Source organism: Spea bombifrons, chromosome 3 (assembly GCF_027358695.1).
Source record: "Spea bombifrons isolate aSpeBom1 chromosome 3, aSpeBom1.2.pri, whole genome shotgun sequence".
Classification (NCBI taxonomy): Eukaryota; Metazoa; Chordata; class Amphibia; order Anura; family Pelobatidae; genus Spea; species Spea bombifrons.
The window spans coordinates 71222258-71241390 of NC_071089.1; the positions used below are offsets into that span (position 1 = coordinate 71222258).

General features: G+C 40.3%; 2 protein-coding genes across 2 annotated transcripts in view; one reads left to right on the forward strand and one right to left on the reverse strand.

Moving 5' to 3' along the window:
* The first annotated feature begins 2616 nt into the window (after positions 1–2616).
* ELOVL4 (ELOVL fatty acid elongase 4) lies at positions 2617–11587 on the forward strand. The gene is made up of 6 exons (XM_053460725.1): positions 2617–2846; positions 7418–7605; positions 9258–9338; positions 9891–10062; positions 10407–10534; positions 11177–11587. The coding sequence occupies exons 1-6, from the start codon at positions 2777–2779 to the stop codon at positions 11474–11476; spliced, it is 939 nt and encodes a 312-aa protein (XP_053316700.1). The 5' UTR covers positions 2617–2776; the 3' UTR covers positions 11477–11587.
* A 1863-nt stretch (positions 11588–13450) lies between these two features.
* The window catches only part of LOC128483992 (uncharacterized), an 80284-nt gene continuing 74601 nt past the window's right edge, over positions 13451–19133 (reverse strand). The window contains 8 exon segments of the mRNA XM_053460313.1: positions 13451–13973; positions 15357–15518; positions 15990–16202; positions 16865–16981; positions 17425–17582; positions 18097–18214; positions 18317–18447; positions 18670–18781. Of these exon segments, the coding sequence (XP_053316288.1) occupies positions 13650–13973; positions 15357–15518; positions 15990–16202; positions 16865–16981; positions 17425–17582; positions 18097–18214; positions 18317–18447; positions 18670–18781 (1335 nt within the window). The 3' untranslated portion in view covers positions 13451–13649.

The window sequence follows — 19133 nt, forward strand, 5'->3', positions numbered from 1 at the left end:
TACACAGCCTTTGTGCACAGCGTAGGGTTGGAAAAGCATTGGGCTGAGCATTCCATTACAGACAGCTTGATGGAGTTTATTCGTAGACTAGACATACATTTCATAGACAAGACATGCTGCGACACAGCCAAAAACAAGTGAATTTCAGTGAAATCATGCAGATATTCCCCGAACAGAAATGTAAAACTTTTGCAAAACACAGTCTTCGTTATAAGTGCAAATTTGATGAATCAAAATACTTTGCAATGATTATGAAAAAGTGACGTTCAAGCTCACTTGGTAAGTGACCATTTCATAATGTAAATCCACCATTTCACCATAAATGTGCTTAAAAAGAAACAAAAATCCAAATCACGCAGAAGATGACATATCAGGGCCTCTGATTTAGGCATTTTTTTAAGTGTTTCAAAATAAGAATCCCACTTGGTTTTCTAGTGGCAATGCCTTTGAGATCCAGATAAAATTCAGTTGCAGAAAATGTTAACTTCTATATGTGCACAGCTAACATAACAGTCACAGGCATGAAAAATGTTTATGACATGTATGACACGCTAATATCAAGAAGCAGAAGATCTGCAGAATCCGATTATTACAGATTATTACAATAAATGTTAATGCTAATAAGTATGAAAGACAGAAGATTCTGCAATAAGGTTTCCCTAATAAAAGGGAAGATACTTGAACCGGAGGAGAAATCGGTACACAAACGGGGACATACCAAGATATTTTGGATAATGCAATGCTTCCAACTTTGCCCATTAGTCCAGTAGAGCATTTGTGAGGCCAGGCACTGATGTTGGATGAGAAGGCTTTAGGGTTCTCAGCTGCGACTTTGCCTACCACTCTTGGGGACCAGGGCAACCCCTGCGGCCACTTCCATATGGGTCTGCAGCTTACCTCTGTTTGGGGCCAAAGGTGGCACAGGTAGGCTGTTTGGGGGCAAAGATAGCAAAGGGAGGCTATGTTGGGGCACTGACAAGCTGTTTCAAAGATGGCACTGACAAGCTGTTTGTGGACAAATATGGCACAGACATGCTGTTTGGGAAAAAGATAGAAAGCCCTACGCATCCAATTTGGGTGCTGGGCATATCCCGTGGATGCAACCTGGGTTCTATGGCAAGTCCTACGTGTGCAATCTGGGTGTCAAGACAAGCCTTTTGGGTGTGCAACCTATGATCTATGTCTGCAATTTAGAGTTTCCATGAATTATTTGATCTATACCTTCCATGATGTGCTTCCATGTGATTTTCTGTTGATCTACACCTGTTTCCTTGTGTTGCTCATTTGATCTATACCTGAATTACACGAGGGAGAACAATGTAGGAGGAGACAAAGGGACTCTGAGGGCGCCTGAACACCTAAAGCCATCCCTGATCATATTTGTTGCAGGTCACTTGCCGAACCCCCACCGTGCATTTGCTATGTGATCGGCATAGAATTGTGCTCCTGCACTGCGCGTGTGGCAGGAGGATATCTCATGTGGAGTCACGGTAGGGTCAGAAGGAGGCCTCTGACAGTCTCCTCCTAATCCACAGGGTCCGTGCAGTAAGTACTTTTGTTTTTTGGGGGGGCTTTGGTATTTAGGTGGAGGGTGTGATTACATAGTTACATAGTACATAAGGTTAAGAAAAGACCTAAATCCATCAAGTTTAATCCTTCTACCTAAACGTCCTACTCTTGAACCCTAATTAAGCTACTTCGAATTCTGCCATCAGGGGGGAAATTCCTTCTTGACTCCAAAAGGGAATTGGATTTCTCCTTGGATCAAGAAGCTCTAAACTATTAATGTTATTCTATTGATAGCCCTGTATGTCAAGGAGCATGAGATGGCTGGCCCAGGGTCCAATCAATGTTAAAGACGGCCCTGTTTAAAACCACATACTATCAGCACCAATAAAAGATTAATGCCATGTTGTTTTACTGTTTTGCTCATGCCAAACTGACTTGTATCAAATGGAGTACCCAACTTATAAAAAACAGTATGAATAGTACCGAGCCAAGATGATACATATATTAAAATGCTTCAACCCGGGAATGAGAAGCTGGCCAAATTAGTGATGTATCCTGGCCTAAGGCAGCAGTCCCCCTGCTTTACAACTGGGAGGGCAGACTGCTCTCTTGGGCCATATGGACCACTGGGGCCCCTCTGCTCAATAAGCCAGTTACAGGCTATAGCTCGCCCAGCTAGAAAACTGATAAGGGCTAATAAGCAGTGAGCTGGTAGCCAATAAAAAGCTTTGCTGCTTTAATGATACATAACAGACTGTCAAGCGATGGTCCTCCTTTGGTATTAAATGTGATGAGATGGTAATTCCTCCCCTATCTCCAGTGGTGAGGCCGGCTTTATCCTGTCACTCACTGCACCAAACCCCTCCCTGCGGCAACTCACTACACACTCCTATCCGCCTCTCAGCCGTTCGCAGCTACAGACCCGCCCTCATCCATGGATTACCTGCACTGGGCGGGAACGCTACAACCACGCCCCCGGCAAGTGATTGACATCCATGGTACATGAGGGAAGGACTAGGACATTGAATGCGGCTGTATCCAGGGTAACCGCGTCACGTGTGCGTGGCGGACTCTCAGTTGGCTGAGAGGTGGCGCAGTTTGCCTCCTCCGCCATCATCCCCAGACCCGTTACTTTACAGCACTGTATCCGCCATGCCCCACACGGCTGTCTCTCACTGACCTTCTACCTCCTAACAAGTGCTCGAGCCCTCCCCGGGATTCCAGCTCGGTCACACAAAGGCTTAGGCCCCCGGGCGCCGGTGGAAAGATGCTGAATACGGTGTCCGAGCTCATCAATGACACGCTGAGTCTGTATAGCTGGAGCCTGAGCATCGCAGGTAAGCGGGATATTCAAGGGGCCGGCAACCTTACACCGCGGGGGTTACATGATGGGCCCATCGCTGGAGTACCCCCAGCTGCCAAGGGGTTAAAACAATGACATCATACCAGTGGTACCCTGCCAGCATCATCATCTCTAAGTCTGATTAGCATTCCATTAGATTGACAATCCATTCTTGCTTATGGTTCTGCCTTTTGTCCTGTTTCATTATTTAGCCTATAGCTGTCATCTGCATAGGGTCCCCACCCCCCACCCTGCCATATATACAAACTCAGCACACATACGTGTTTACCTAAATGCATCCTTCCATCCCCATATATGTACGAGGCATGTTTTAGCATTTTCTTAAATTTCTTATTTGTAACCACAGACATATTTAATGTATTTCTCAATTGATATTTATATAATATATACGTACCGGTATATAAATATATATGGCTTCTAAAGTGTTCGCGGAGGGGTGAAGGTAATTTGCCCGCTTCTCCATCAGCTATGTGTTCCACTTAAAAAAAAAAGCGTCATATTCCAGTAATCGATATATTTTCAGTTTTTATGTCATCTGAAGCCATTGTGTGCAAAGAAAATGCCCTTTAGTTTGTTCCATATTTGTTCCGCATGACATTTTGAGAGAACTGATAACCCAGAAATACTTTTTAAAATTAAAATAAAATGCATTTTTTTTTTTTGTGCGGGCTACTTGACCATTTTGTGTCATCACGTGAATATTGCCAGTTGCTTATAACGGTTATAGCTGAGGCTATTGTGACTTTGTGTGAAAGCCTTGTAAAGTGTATTAATACTCATCCTATCAATTTAGAAGCGACATTGGGGGTGCCAAAGACATTAAGAGATATTCTGCGCAGAAAATTCTGGTAACAAACAGGGTAGTGATGTCATCATGGCCATCCAGCCAATAGGAACCCTTACCTTGCTTGTTGGACCAGGAAGAAAAAGTAGACTGCAAATACTTATATTTTCTAACCTTGGGGGAGACTGCAGTGTTTTTATTTTTAATAATATAATTTAAAGAAAAAATATTGAAGTGCTAATCTACAGTGTCATAGATGATGTCATAGCAAACATGGAGGGAGGTATGATAGTGTTTCCAATAAATACATAGATGTAATATTTAATAGGGAGGGTGTTGTAGTGTACAATATTAATACAATATTAAGGTAACCACCTTACCGATAATGCACATTTCCCATTCAGGAATTTTATTTTCATGCTGTCTTCAATTCAGGGAAATGTTAAAAAAAAAGAATGGTGTAGAGGCATTGTGAATGCAAGTTTGCTTGTTTACTGAACAGCGGTGTATTTAGCCCCTTAGCATGTATCTTGAGAGCCGCCGCGGTACAACATACCGTAAAGGTTGTGATGGCGAAGGAGATTTGTAATTGGCCCATTGAAGCTCGATTTGGCTCACATTGACTCTCGCCACCCCATTGTCCAAGCCTGTCCACTTTTTTGCCATCATGGATTGTGAGTTCCTACAGTATGCTGCTCATCATTAGTAAACAGTGTTCCAAAACTGTACCCACCGTCCCAGCGATGCCGTTTCTATCCAAGTAAATGCAGATATAGTACGGTGGATTCCTCGGGACGTGCGCTACACAATTAACTTGAGATCGTTCTCGTAATGGTAAAGAATTTCCACTGGGCCTCTGAAATCACATTTAGCTTGTAACATAAGCAGTTGAAATAAATGTGAATTGATTTTGTTTATCAGCTGTAAGACCACAGATATCTAGGAATAAAGCAACAAAGTGTAACCTTGAGGCATTCGTTTTCGAGCGTTCGACATCTGCATGTCGTGTAGAAGTATGAACACGGACTGTCTGCATATGCGGATGGGCTCGTGACGTGACACAACATCATGGCTGCTGGCAGTCCAAGTGCTCTTCAAGCTGCAGCACCAGCAAACAGGCGCTTGGGTATGATGTGTAGACGGCATACCCTGCCATTTGCTCTGCCGGAGGAAGCTTAATGAAATGTGATCTCTGCGAGAAGAGCTCTATCAGTCAGGGATATCGGATATGTTCGTAGCCTCCGGCTAAGAGAGGATGTTTTATATTGGTATTTGAAGTGTTCCTCCATTTAAAAGGAAATGTTGACATATTTAAACCATTTTACGGGAACAGGTATTTACGTTACAACTAAAAGTTTATTAATATATATATACTGTATACTTCATTGGTCCAACAGGTGATGAAGGCATCTTTTTTCTAGGCTGGCCTAATAAAATATATAATCCTTGATGATGAAGACCCCATTTCCTCCCGGGCTAATATGGCAATATCCATTTCTCTTGTCATGTACTCAAGACTCTTGGTATCAAATCCCTAAAATCACTATGCACTATAACAGGCCATCCATCTGCAGGTATGGGTCAACTGCCCCTGTGTAATGCATAGTTCAATACCCTGTTTTACCCTGTAAAAAGAGTTGGCAGGAGAGCTGCAGCTCTCCTGCCAACTCTTTTTATAATGCATAAACCCCTTTGTGAGTATGTATTTTAATGTTTGGCCTGGCCATTATAATATTATAATATAATATTATAATATTCATGGTTCTTATCATAGTCCCTACCAAACTGGAAAGGACAATACTGTAAGTCATGTTTTTTGTTGGCAGCTATCCCTCACAAGCTAGTATTTAAAGCATCGCTAACTCTCTGCCTCTAACACACAAGCCTCTGATTAGCACTGAGCATCGTGATGCCGGGATGTTTCATCTTCTCAGCTCCTGCTGCCATGGGGATTAATCTTGAGTGACTGCCATTTAAGCAAGGTCAGCATGTAGACACAATGGCAGAAACAGAAGCCATTTTAAGTTCCTTATCCCTTATTACAAATCTGTGTTCACAGAGCCCTGAGATGACTGTAGTATTGCACGATATCGTACGATTTGGAAATAACTAAGATGTCTTAGGTGTTCATGCCATGGGATACTAGAATCGGATTAAATACATGGTTTGGGAACTGCAGGTTCATCTTTTTACTGTATTACTTCACATTGCAGCTAGACCTCGGTGTAATTGTGTGTGTGCTGCTAACCAGAGAGAATCCTGGGGAAGGGGGTACTTGGCTTGGGGGCTGGAGGCCAAATATGTGTGTCTTTAATACAGGGCCAGTGTCAGGGAAGGAAAGGAATACTTTTCTGGGTGGCAGGGGAAAGAGCAAGGAAAAGTGTATTCTGTCTTTTAATCCGCCCAGATGGAGGACACCAAGATGGATTAACATAATGGGCTGTGATATGGTGAGGAAAGGTACCCAAGTTGGTACTTGACCATAAAATGGTTGTTGTCAGCCCTGCATACAGTATCAAAATGTATGTTGAAATAAATAAATAATAAAATAGTTATTTGTCAATTCCATACACGCAAACAGAATTTGAGTTCTCATTAGTAAAACAAGGCAAGGGTACAAAACAAAATGGCTTTACTAATGATGACTAAATATAATGAACTGGCTTCCCTGAGTGTTTGTATATAGTTATCTCCCCTGTATCTAATGCTTGAAATGATATATACATATTTAATATTAGTTTTATTTCCATTAACCTCATCGTACAGACCTTTAAAGTCATGTGCCATGAATATATATATAAACGGATGGACTGGGGAACAAAAGCGACCCTGTCACTTTAAGGCCAGAAGCCCCTAAAAGATTTATGCAAGGTCACAACTAGCTAGCGGGCGCACACTGAAGCGTTCAATGATCTGCATCTGCACGGTTTACCAGATGACCCGTCTGACCCTGAATATGTAGGCGCTCTATAGTGACACTATGTGTTTCAAACCGTTCTCTCTCTGGGTGCTGCTGGATAATGTTTCACTCTCTCCAATTTGCAGATTCTGTATATTCAAGGTTACTGCTTTATTGGCCAGTGTAGTAAAATGGATAAGGGCAGGCTCGTAAGGACAATCGGGCATGTCACTTAAATATAGTTACCTGAAGACACTGCTTGGACAGATAAAGTCCAGGCTCTTAGTTCAGTTACTAGTAACCGGGTGATGTCCAAGGTTCTTGGAGGTGTCAAAAGTATTTCACACTTCACTCAGCTGGATATATACTAGTTTATACTATTGTTATGAGCTTAATCAGCACATTCTCTCTCTATTAATTGTCCCATTACAGTAGTACTGTTTTTTTTCTGCCTTTTTTATGTTAATGTGTATTTAAGTCCCTTTTTGTTTGGACTCCTATGCATTATATTCCATGCAACTGTTCTTTAGTTTTAGAATTTAAAATTAGACTTTAAATATCTTCAGCTCTTCCTCCAACTGTCTCTCCTGCAAGCTGGAAGCATACTTAAGCACCCTTCCTGGAAACACTCCTTAGCACTCAGTAGCAACAGCCGATTGCGCATGTGCTAGAATGACACTGATGTCCAACGAGCATCCGTGTGATTGGCTGCCACGATTACAGTCGTCGTTAATGGCAAAATTAAAATCCCTAGCCTTATATTTGAATCTTGTGCGCACAATACAGTGTACCAGAATTCTATGTATTTAATTGTGATTATTGCAATAGAGAAGAGTAATGAGTCTGTTTTCTTCCTTTTCAGATAAACGTGTTGAAAAATGGCCCTTGATGCAGTCTCCGTTACCAACCCTTGCAATAAGCACGCTTTATCTCCTTGTTGTGTGGCTGGGTCCCAGGTTTATGAAGAACCGAGAACCTTTCCAGTTACGCTACCCATTGATTGTTTACAACTTTGGTATGGTTGTTTTGAACTTCTTCATTTTCAAAGAGGTTAGTACTTAGGCATATGTAAGATCTGAATAGTGATGTCTTACTGATGGAAGGAAATATATAAACATATCATTTTATGCAAAATAATCTATTTGCTGTTAGAAATCTATATTAAAATGTTACACTTGCAGATTGGTTATAGGAGTTAAAAATGTTAAGTCTGCCTCGTTTTCTCCTCGCTGTGAGTACCTGTAATGAAGGAAGCTCCGTAGCACTCCCACTAAAACAAAGGACGGGACCGATGGATGCCAGCAGAACCTTGATATTCAGCTATCATACATGCATACATGCATGTCTAAAGAGACAAACAGTTATTCTTTTCATTATAATTTGTAACAGAATCCCTTAAAGAGTGCAAATTAAGGAATACGGTCTATCTATTAGTAGATCTTTTTTAGTAGATCCATATGGTGATCCTTGGCCAGCACTCTTACATTAATGAAATCTGAGTCGCCCAGGTCTACCAACATATTTTTTGAATATAACATTGTACTCATGACAGCAGAGGTCACCATGTATTAGTTATTATAATATATTAGTTTAGTGTTAATGTCATTAGTGCCCAAGGTCTGGCAATAAGGTGATATGTTATGGGTGCACTTCGTGCTTCTTCTAAGGGTAAAGAATGCTAAATAATATCTCAGTAGGCATGCTAGGGCTGGTGGATAGGCTTAAAGCTATTCTGAATCTACGACAGGATTGAGTCTTAACATCAGGAAAAATGGGCAGACTAGACGGCCAAATGGTTCTTATCTGTCTTCAGATTCTCTCCTGTGGTTTCAAAAGAATACATGCCCATTTTACAAAACATCCATGCAAGAAATAACTGGTTCCTTGGAAATTAATCACCCCACTAGACTGAGGGATTTGTTTTTCTTTTCTAATTTTCATATCCTAGGGGAGCCAGAGCAGCAAACGGCTAATTAATTATGTAACAGCGAGCTGTTTACAAAGCTGGAACAAAGAACATCCAAAAACCACGCAGATTCTCGTATGGCAGTAATACAGGGACCCTTCAGGAGATGATAATCTTTACGAGTATATGGGATTCGTTAATGTTTACCAATTTAGTTTCTTGTAGTGGAATTGGGCGACAACAATTTTCTTTGGAAACCAAAACCTTTTATTTCAGTGATTAAGCAAATATTCATTAACGTGCCCTGTAACAAAATGGGAGAAAGGCTTAGTGTATTGAACCTGCCACCTCCTGATGTTGGGGTTCAATATGTGAGGTGATTTAAGAAATCCCCCAGATTGAACTACGCGTTATACAGAGCCCGCTTAGTTCTTCTTGCAGCAGACGCATATTGGCATACGTCATGTTGTGTAGAGATGCCAATATGTTGAACGCTCAACTTTCTTTTTAGTGAATAGACTAATTTTGTCAGTTCATACGAACATCCGCAAACGAGGAGAGATCCGCGACAAAAAAAAACAAGCAGAGAGCTCTGAATTTTCGTTTGAATTTTCTTTTTTTTCCCACTCACACTCAGTCATGCTCTCTCACCCTCTCTGTGTCTCCCTACCTTCTCCACTGACCACTTCCGTGTCCCCTTCTCCTTTCTAGTCTTCTATGTTCGTCTGCTTCACGCCATGTCATTATATAGTGTTACAAAATGATGATGACTTGTTCTTGTTTGTGTTTTTTCCAGCTTTTTTTGGGAGCAAAAGCGGCAGGCTATAGTTATATTTGTCAGACTGTTGATTATTCTGATGATGTTAATGAAGTGAGAGTAAGTATGCCTTTTTTTCATGTCCTTCTCACTCATATTTTTCTTTTTAACCTATAACATTTGTGAGTAATCTAATTCACCTGTGCTAATCTGCTAGGAGTACAATTGGGGGGGGGGACAACTCTTTAAGGTAAGTTCCTGTCAACCCTTTGTCATAACTGTTCGTGCACATGAGAACACAAGAACACAGTTTGATTCCATGATCCCTGCAAAAATGGAGATGGAAAATTTGCTGACGGGGTCAGTTATGGCTCTTCCCTCGAGTCTTAAGTGCCTAACCTGGTTGGCATGTCATGGTGACCTTGAAATATATTGCAACACTGCTTGATACCGGTATAAGAGCTAGGGGATATCTAACCAATTACTTATATTAGTGTTTCAATATCATGTACTGGTATGCCTGCCCATCAAGGAAATCGATGTTTTGGGACATAGACCCCCTCTCTAACCATTGCTGTCCTTTTTCTCACTAACGTTTTGTTGACTGACCATGTTTTGAAGTGACGCGTTCCTGTGCCAGGCTTCACTTAGTTCTCATCGTGTTTGTTGCAGGTGGCATCGGCTCTTTGGTGGTACTATGTTTCTAAAGGGGTGGAATACTTTGACACAGTGTTTTTTATACTGAGGAAAAAATTCAACCACGTTAGTTTTCTACACGTGTATCATCACTGCTCTATGTTCACCCTGTGGTGGATTGGAATCAAGTGGGTCGCTGGAGGACAGTGTAAGTATTGATGCTGCAGTCTTCTTAAGTTATTTCTGTCGTGCTTATCTTTTGGTTATTCCAGTGTGTTTGTTGTGCATTTTTTCACTTTGTGACAAATCATTGTGATGCTGTATTTAACTACAGGTAATAGACATTACTAGCATTGGTTAAAATACAAATCCTATAATAGCATTACTTGGTTGGTGTATTTGAATGGAGCTTCTCAAATACAAAGCTGATTAAATAACATGTAAGCAAGGCTAATGGACATCTATAACCAAACTACTTCATACCGTGTTCCAGTAGGGAAGGGATTCTCTTTTCTCTGCGTTCTACAACATGCATTATGTTTTATTTTCCAGCCTTCTTTGGTGCACATATGAACGCTCTAATCCATGTTGTGATGTATCTGTATTACGGGCTGGCGGCCTGTGGACCACACCTTCAGAAGTACTTGTGGTGGAAGCAATATTTGACAATATTACAACTGGTAATTTTTGTTTGTTTTTCTTTATTTGTCATGGGATATGTGATGAGCCTCATGGTCCTACCAATTGCAGGAGGGGGCCCCAGATGCCATAATAGTTAACAGGTTGGGTTTGATCAGATCAGATCAGCAGTAAAAAAAAATATTCATGCAGTAACTCTATTCATCTTCTGTTGGTTACTGATGTTCTTATGGTCGATGTGGTCTCCCTAGCTATGTTTGCTAGGAAGTTGTCAAGCCTGGATTGGCACTAACATTACATAGTAACATAGTTCATAAGGTTGAAAAAAGACCAAAGTCCATCAAGTTCAACCTATATACATATTGTGTCCCTACTGTGTTGATCCATTGCCACAAAGAATTGGCTTAGTCACCCAAAATATTAGAACTGACACAACGGTAGTGGAACAAAAATAGAAAGAATTACTACCTACATTACTGTGTACACACTTGTGTCAAAAATTATTTTAACCATGGGACTTCCCCTTTAATTATCTAGTTCAATAATAATCTCAAGTTCAACCATTCTGTTTCTTAACCACTTACATTCAGTATTGTTCTCTAAATAAGTAAAATGATTAGTGTGAAAGAAATCTTTGTGGATGCATTTCCTTAGTCTTTTTTTGTTTGTATGTTCCATTTCAGGTCCAGTTCCACGTAACGATCGGTCACACAGCCCTATCTCTGTACATTGATTGCCCCTTCCCCAAATGGATGCACTGGGCACTGATTGTATACGCTATTACCTTTATAGTCCTTTTTGCTAACTTCTACTATCGGACATACAAACAACCCAAAGGACACGCAAGAAGCGGAAAAGCTGTCACGAATGGCAAAGCGGCCACAAACGGCGCAGTCACAAATGGCTCAGTAAACAAGCCAGACAATAAACCTGTCACGGAAAATGGACGGAAAAAGCGAAAGGGAAAATCAAAGAAAGAATAAGCGACCCCCTAAGCTCTTTGTATGCTGATATGGAGACTCATTCATAGGATGAGATAGACACTCGCCTCTATATAACGAGAGGTAACATAACGGCTGTATTTCATTAGATATATCCGGACCTAAATCCTATTGTCACATATTTATTATGGAGCTCGGAAAGCTCAATGTCTTCTTGGCAGCCTCTAGCTACTGGTAATGCTCTATTTTTAAACCGTTTTCTCTGCGGGGAGGAATGACTTTGAAGTTGAATCCCAGTGGGTGCGCGATAGGAAGGCAGCTCTAGTGAATATGTTTAGAACCCGATTCCGTAACCAGTAATTCAGATGATTAAGGGGGGAGCCCGTGATCGCTGGAAAGGCTGTGAATACGGGGATAATTTAATTGTCCAATAGATGAGCATGTCAAAATATTATGATGCATTCTCCCTGTTTAGTTGCGGTGAAGATTGCAATTATGTGTAATTGCTGTAATAATAATACGAAAACATGGAAATGGCATTTGTCTGCACTGGCTATTAGCAGTCGCACTCTTATTAAACATAAAAAGTATATGGTTTAACCGTCGAGTGCCTGATGATTTCCAGTACTCTCTATATTTTCCTTAACGTTGGAATCTTTGCATATTTGAGAAGATTTATGGTTCACGGAGCCCAGTCCTGATTTGCATTGGCTGAGAGCAACACCGTGTCTTTGTTACAGCCGGACCACAGAAGGCTTGGGCTCATAGAGACTACCAACATTCATGTACTTGCTCCATGCAGTTAATGAATGAGAGACGATATATGCTCCAGCTCAGACATACAGGATTTTTTTCTAACATCTTTGAGGTCTGTCCACTAAGGTGGGAACTGGAAGTAAAGTTGCAGTTTCAGCTCAGCTCAGATTATACATTATGCAGGTCCAACTTCTGCAAGCAGATCTTGATCAGACCTCTATAATTCATAGTCAAATGAGAGTGATTTCATGAAATTTTTTAATGCATAATGAATTCAGGGAGTTGACTCCACATCTCTCCTGCTTTAGTGAGCAAACCAAACCTGAGGCGCAAGTTCTGGAAACTTCTCAGAGCCGAAGACATTGCATGATTTAGTTGATTTTTGCATAAAACGTGCAGTATTTTTTCACATAGGGATGTACTGTGTGCTTAAAAGATGAAATATGCAGACAATGCTGGCTCTTAGCTAACTAATAACATGTTTGTGCCCCGAAGAGTTCTACTGAATCAAGTTCTGCTAGTGGCTCTAGTAATCAGCAGATAAGCAATGAGTTTATTATATATGGCACATCAAAATGTAATCATGTGAAACGCGTTCCTAAAGATCATATGTGTAATATTTCTTTCTTCACATGCTAAGTTACCTGTCATTACTGTAAAATAATGAATATGTGGCCCACCTGGAAAGTTACAGATGTGCTTTTTGTTACCATGAATAATGTAGAACATTTTTATTTATATTTCATTGTCTCAGAGGGTCAAGACGTTGCCGGACACAATGTCGTCATGATGTTCTGTTTTTGTGATGTAACGTTGCATTTTTAAAGGAACAATACGTTCTGTGTGTGATATGTTCTTCTATGTTCTCTGTTTGATTAGCGCTTTCAGTGGTGAGAAACACACTGCATTGCTTTTTTGGTACTGACTACTAACCATGCAAAGCAGGACGGAGCGAAGTATGGTATTTAATTATTTATGTGCTTTGTAATACATCCAGTATCAGTGTCCCGTGACTGATACTGTGTATATTCTGTGCTGACCTGTTCATGTCCATACGTATACTTGAATGTTTTTAAGGTGATTATGTTTGCCCCCCCCCTGGCATGCTTGGGGTTAAGAGGATATGCATGAGCTCATACGTGTTCTAGAAAAATGTTTGTTAATAGCAAATTTGAGTTATAAGGATCCTTTTCCCCCCTTTCAGTTCCTAAAGAAGGATCCAGAGAATAAAAAAATGTAAACTGGAAGTTTCAATAAAATGTCATTCTGACAAGTGTTTATCGTTTTATTCCTTCACTCACTTCATTAAACGTGACATTGTTGTATACTCATAAATGTATATGTATTGTTATATATATCTTTCAGAATGGATGCATTAAGATAAAACAGTAGTCCTGTTCCAGATTTCCATTTGTATTCCATTCCAAATCGGTTCTTTTTATACTCGATCGTGAGTATATCAAAACGGGTGAATCGTTGCCTTTGTGCCTCGAAGAGCCCAGCGAGAGCTGGTTATGTTTACTTTGTGAATGTCTAGATTAAAGACCGGCTCTCTTGCAGACGTTGAGGATAAGTAGACTGGACACAAATATGTCTCTGTTTTTGGGTTATCGCTGATCCCCAATTTCTCTGACATAGGGAGACACTGTAGATGGATTACCGGTAATGTATTTAGAGTCTGCTTGGGGGGCGAATCCACAACCTCTGCATCAGTTTTATTCCATAATACTCCCCATATGTGGATTCCGTATACAAACATGCCCTCATGTGGTGGATCTCGAATCTAAATAAACATACAAAAAGCTATGGTCATATTACATGGTTAAGGGCAGTCATTATGTACAATTTACCTTATATAGTAGATGTTTAGAAAGATTTCTAAAATGTTTCATTCTCAGTGTGCATATGTTTGAGTCAAATTAAAAGGGCTGAGAGAAGTTTCCACCTAACTTTTACACGTTATAGGAAGGAGAGGAAAAATAATGAACTAAGCCAACAGTATACCTTGCCAAGCAATATCGTGGATTTTATTAATAAAGATATATGCTTAGGTTTCCTGCAGTTTAATAAAAAATCATTTGGCAGTTGGAGCAGTAGTAATGTAAAAGAAAATGACAAGACTCCTTGTAAAAATCCTTTTAACCTGGGGATGGCTTTCAAATGACATTATAACCAATTCTGTATCAGATACACAACATGAGCAGATGTGCACATCCTTTAATATTGTGTAACTTGTCAGTGTGTTGAGCAGTATTATTTCGTAGTGAGGTACACTATATAACCAAAAGTATGTTGACACAGCATGTGTTTCCGCCACGGCCATTGCTAACGGGTGTATAAAATCAACTACATAGGCGGCCATCTCCATAGACAAACATTGGCAGTAAAATGGGTGGCACTGAAGAGCTCATTGATGCAATGTGGCACTGTCATAGGATGCCACGTTTGCCATAAGCCGGTTTATAAAATGTCCGCCCCAGTCCACTGTAAGTGCTTTTATTGTGAAGTAGAAGCGTCCACAAGTGGTAGACCACGCACAGACACAGACATGGGTTTCTATGGCCAAGCAGCTGCGCGTAAGATGACAATGCACAATGGCAAGTGTCGGCTGGAGCGGTGTAAAGCACACCACTGTTAAAGGGTAATGTTAATGATACAAAGACATTTTAGAAAATGATGTACTTCCACCTTTGTGGCACCAGTTTTGGGAAGAGCCTTTTCTTGTTCGAGCATGACTGCTCCTGTGCACAAAACAAGGTCCATAAAGAGATGATTTGAGGAGTTTGATGTGGAGAAACTTAAGTGGCTCACACAGAGCCCTGACCTTAACCTCACTGAACACCTTTGGGATGAATTGGAACGCTGACTGCAAGTTAGACCTTCTCATTCAACATCAGTGTCTGACCTCACAAATGCTCTTTTGGCGGAATTCCCACAGACACGCACCAATATCTTGTGGAAAGCCCTCCCAGAAAAGTGGAGGCTGTTATAGCTGCAAACGGGAGGCCAACTCCATATTAATGCCTCATGGTTTTGGAAAGGGGCATCCAAAAAGTTCACATAGGTGTGACAGTAAGGTGTCCACATACTTTTGGTCATATAGTTACTTTACATGGTTCAGGTCTTTAGTATAATATAATATGGAATAACTTTATGAATCACTTACATGTTCTTTGTCTCGCTGAGTTATTTCAGTTTTAAACTCCATTGGCTCGGCACCTCCTGTTTTTTTACAATATTTGCGGATAGCTTCTTGTTTTAATACAGACAGCAGGCCTCTGGGATTTTTAAATGCTCCAAGCCAGTATGTTGGCATCTTTTCACGACCCTGTTGAAATGTAATGTGAACAGATAAATGGCAACTGCCTTCAGTGAATAAATGTCCATCGCTTCTAAGGTTTTGTTCCCATAGACAGGGAAGGCAAAAGCCACATTTTCTAAAAATCACTACCAGCATTGGATAATCAGAAAGGGATATGATGACCTAAGCTGGTTATGCTGGTTTTGGTGAGAATAAGGGGTATGTGCAGTCAAGGTGGGATAAAGACTTATGATCTATGTTTACAAGCACAAGCTTGGTGCCCAATTTGGTCCCTCATGTTCCTTGAACAATGAAGTCTCAGACAGAGTAAGACACACACACTAATATCTAGCTGGATTACAAAGAGAGTCACTAATGCCATGTGACTGATTGAGAATCTGGTGTGATCATGCTAAAATGTAGCCCTGTTGCAGAGATAAAATGGTTGATAATAGCAGACTCTAAGAAAATAAATTGCAAGGGACATGGTAGACTTACTAATTGCAGTATCTTGTCGAAGTGTGTCACCCTCTGCTGCAAATCACTGATCCAAGAGGAGACGGGGCAATCAGATGGCCGGGGAAAGTTCCAGGCCAGCTTGCACCAGTATGCGGGAGCTTTTTTATTATGCAAATCCTGAATGATTGTAACGACGATGTCGGAAAGTTGGTCCCCTAAAGTGTCCGGTGACTCTAATATATCCTTTATATTCTAAACAAACAGAAAACAGAACAAAGCATGACAATTATTTCCTGTGGTCTTCTACAACCAGTTATTTCTATTGTAATTCTATTTAATTAAAGAGATCCAGGTAATGGGATTAAAGGTTTGAACTTTCCTGGTATTTTAGCATTACTTGAAAACCATTTTGAGATTCACTCTTTTAGTTTGTCTTCCACTTTCATCTATTTTATGTACAACAATTTTATATACTTTTTTAGATGGCCAACGGGGGTCATATTCTTAATTGGTGACCCTGTGGACAATTTTAGAGATACTTATATTTGAACTGCTGATAGTATGCTGTCCATGTGGGAAATAGAACATGGAGCCAGGCCCAAGGCCCAGTCATACCATGTATATGGCTTGTTCTGATAGGCTGGGAAAGAGGCGGGAAGAGCTAAACATCACTTCCTGACCCACACAGTGAAAGCTGCCAAAGAGGCCTCAAAATCAGCTGCCATTAGTACAGCCTTTGAAGTGGATAGGGAGCGCTGTGTTATTCAACACACTTTCTTAGTTCCCCATCAGAGTGAGGTCAATATTTTCGTAAATATTGTACGAAATATAACAAAAGTTTATTTTACTCGTGTGTTTTCTTAAAGAAGTTCACTAACGTCAATGCTGTGCAGAGCTCCTATTTTCATACTTACATGCAGATCCCTTCTTATTTCAGACAGTAATGATGTGAGATGATCCAGCTCCCTTTTTAAGAATAAATTAAATGGTGTATCCCCTCCAAGTGATTTGAGTCGATCAGTAATAAAATCCTTTAAGTAATCAAGATAAAACATATTATTATTATTATATTTTATTTATATAGCGCCAACAATTTAGGCAGCGCTTCTTACAATACATATATTTAAGGGTTGCGACAAGACGAGAATTGACAGACTAATGCAAACCGATACATTCGGTGGCGAGAACCCTGCTGGCAAGCTTACAATCTTGAGGCCACATAGTCAACCTCAACACATTCTATTCTAGTACTGTGTGAAATTATTTCTCTGTCTGCATTAAATAAAACTGTTTTGCAGGGGATCATTTTAATTCCGTTTGTGAGTTTTTATGGTCCTACCAGGTTTTAGTTCTACGTGTAAAATATACAGTCTTTTTTAATGGGCTCATTTGAGGTAATTTATATACAGCTTTGCAACAAGAGTAGTGAAATGCATTCATTTTATCAGGAAAAGCACATGCTGGTCAGGGTTACCTTACTCCATCCTCTGGGTACTTTGGACAGCAAGGACGTACAGGTCTTCTGCACCTCAGATAATCTGACTGTTCCCATAATAATATTTGTAGAGGTGATACTTGGTGGCAAGGCAACAGGAAGGCTACTAGAGTTTGGACTTGCAACTGGTTTGACACCTGGATATGAAGCAAATAAAATAAAATCTCAAGTTTTTTGGGAACAGGTTGAGGAAGGCCAATTTCTATTCCAGCAAGATGTATAAAGACATGGTTGGATGAGTTTGGTGTGGAACTTGATTGGCACGCACAGAGCCCTGACCTCAACCCTATTGAACACCTATGGGATGAACTGGAACGGAGATTGCGAGCCAGGCCTTCTCATCTAACATCAGTGCCTGACCTCACAAATGCTCTATAAATGGGCAAAAATACTTCAAAATCTTGTGAAAACATTCCCAGAAGCTGTTCTAGCTGCAAAAGGGGGTACCAACTACATATTATTGACTATGTCACAAAAGTCCCTGATGGTGTAAGGGTCAGGTGTCCCAATACTCTTGTCCATATAGTGTATCTATGGCCAAAATTTCCTACAGTAAGAGAAAACCCACTGCAAAGGAGTTTTTCTCCTGTAAAATTGGAGGTTTGTTTTACAAAACTGTGGATAATTTGAAATATTAGATAAATGTATTACCTTTCGCAGATGACCGAGTAGTCTTTACAGTAGGATGCAGACAGTTTTTATGCTCAGGGCCAAACTCAAGAAGCTGATTAAGTCTAGAGACAACATAACTCCCTTGACCAAAGGGAACCTGAAAGAGGTGTAAAGGCATGTCAAACATAGGCAATGGAATATTACCAAACTGAGGACTGCTAAATGCTATGGCATTGGTTATGTTAGTTTTATATATTACCATAGGTGATGAATGCATATGAAAAGCCTCAGGAAAATCCAGTGAAAACTGAGGAATAGACTCCAGACCTTGTGCCAGAGAACCAGGACTTGAATCAGGCATAAAGAAAGCTGGAGGAATCTTGTATTTTACTGTGAAAATATTAAAAAGATCAAAAATGGCACATAAAACATATCTTCAGGGGCATTTTTTCATGTAAACCCTTACATTCAAGTTACAAAGTAAGAGAGCCAAGCTTCTGCAGGGGTGAATGACACATTAAGCAAGTGACAAAAAATAGCATAAAAGGTAGCATAAAAGGGAGTAGTGGGTATTATATTATACAGCGAATAGTTCTGGAAACCCATACTTACACTTTGTGAGCTCACAGTCCTTCTTTGTTGTGTTTGAGCTAATCCAGTAGTCAACCATTGCAGTGAATGTTGACATATCACTCTCATCTGATACATTGCATCCATAAATTATCTAAAAAGAAAGACAATTTCCAGTTGTCTCCAAAAGAAAGTAATAAACTAGGTGTCTGAATGAAGGATAATGCCATTCCCTAGACACTATTATCTCGAGCACTTTGGAGATGTGTTTCTCATTGAACCCCGAGGGTGCTCTTTTGATGGATAGTGCAGTTGCCTTTAACATTTATTTAAAGATGATAGGGTTTATGGATAAAATGAAATGGTCCTGATGATTTGTCATGTGGGGACAAGGACCAGTTTTTAGACTCTTCCCCAGAATCACTTCTCTTATACACCTAATTATTCTGTGTTGTGTTGAAAACACCATTTTAAAGCCAGCTAATATTTGACATGTCTCATGAGAT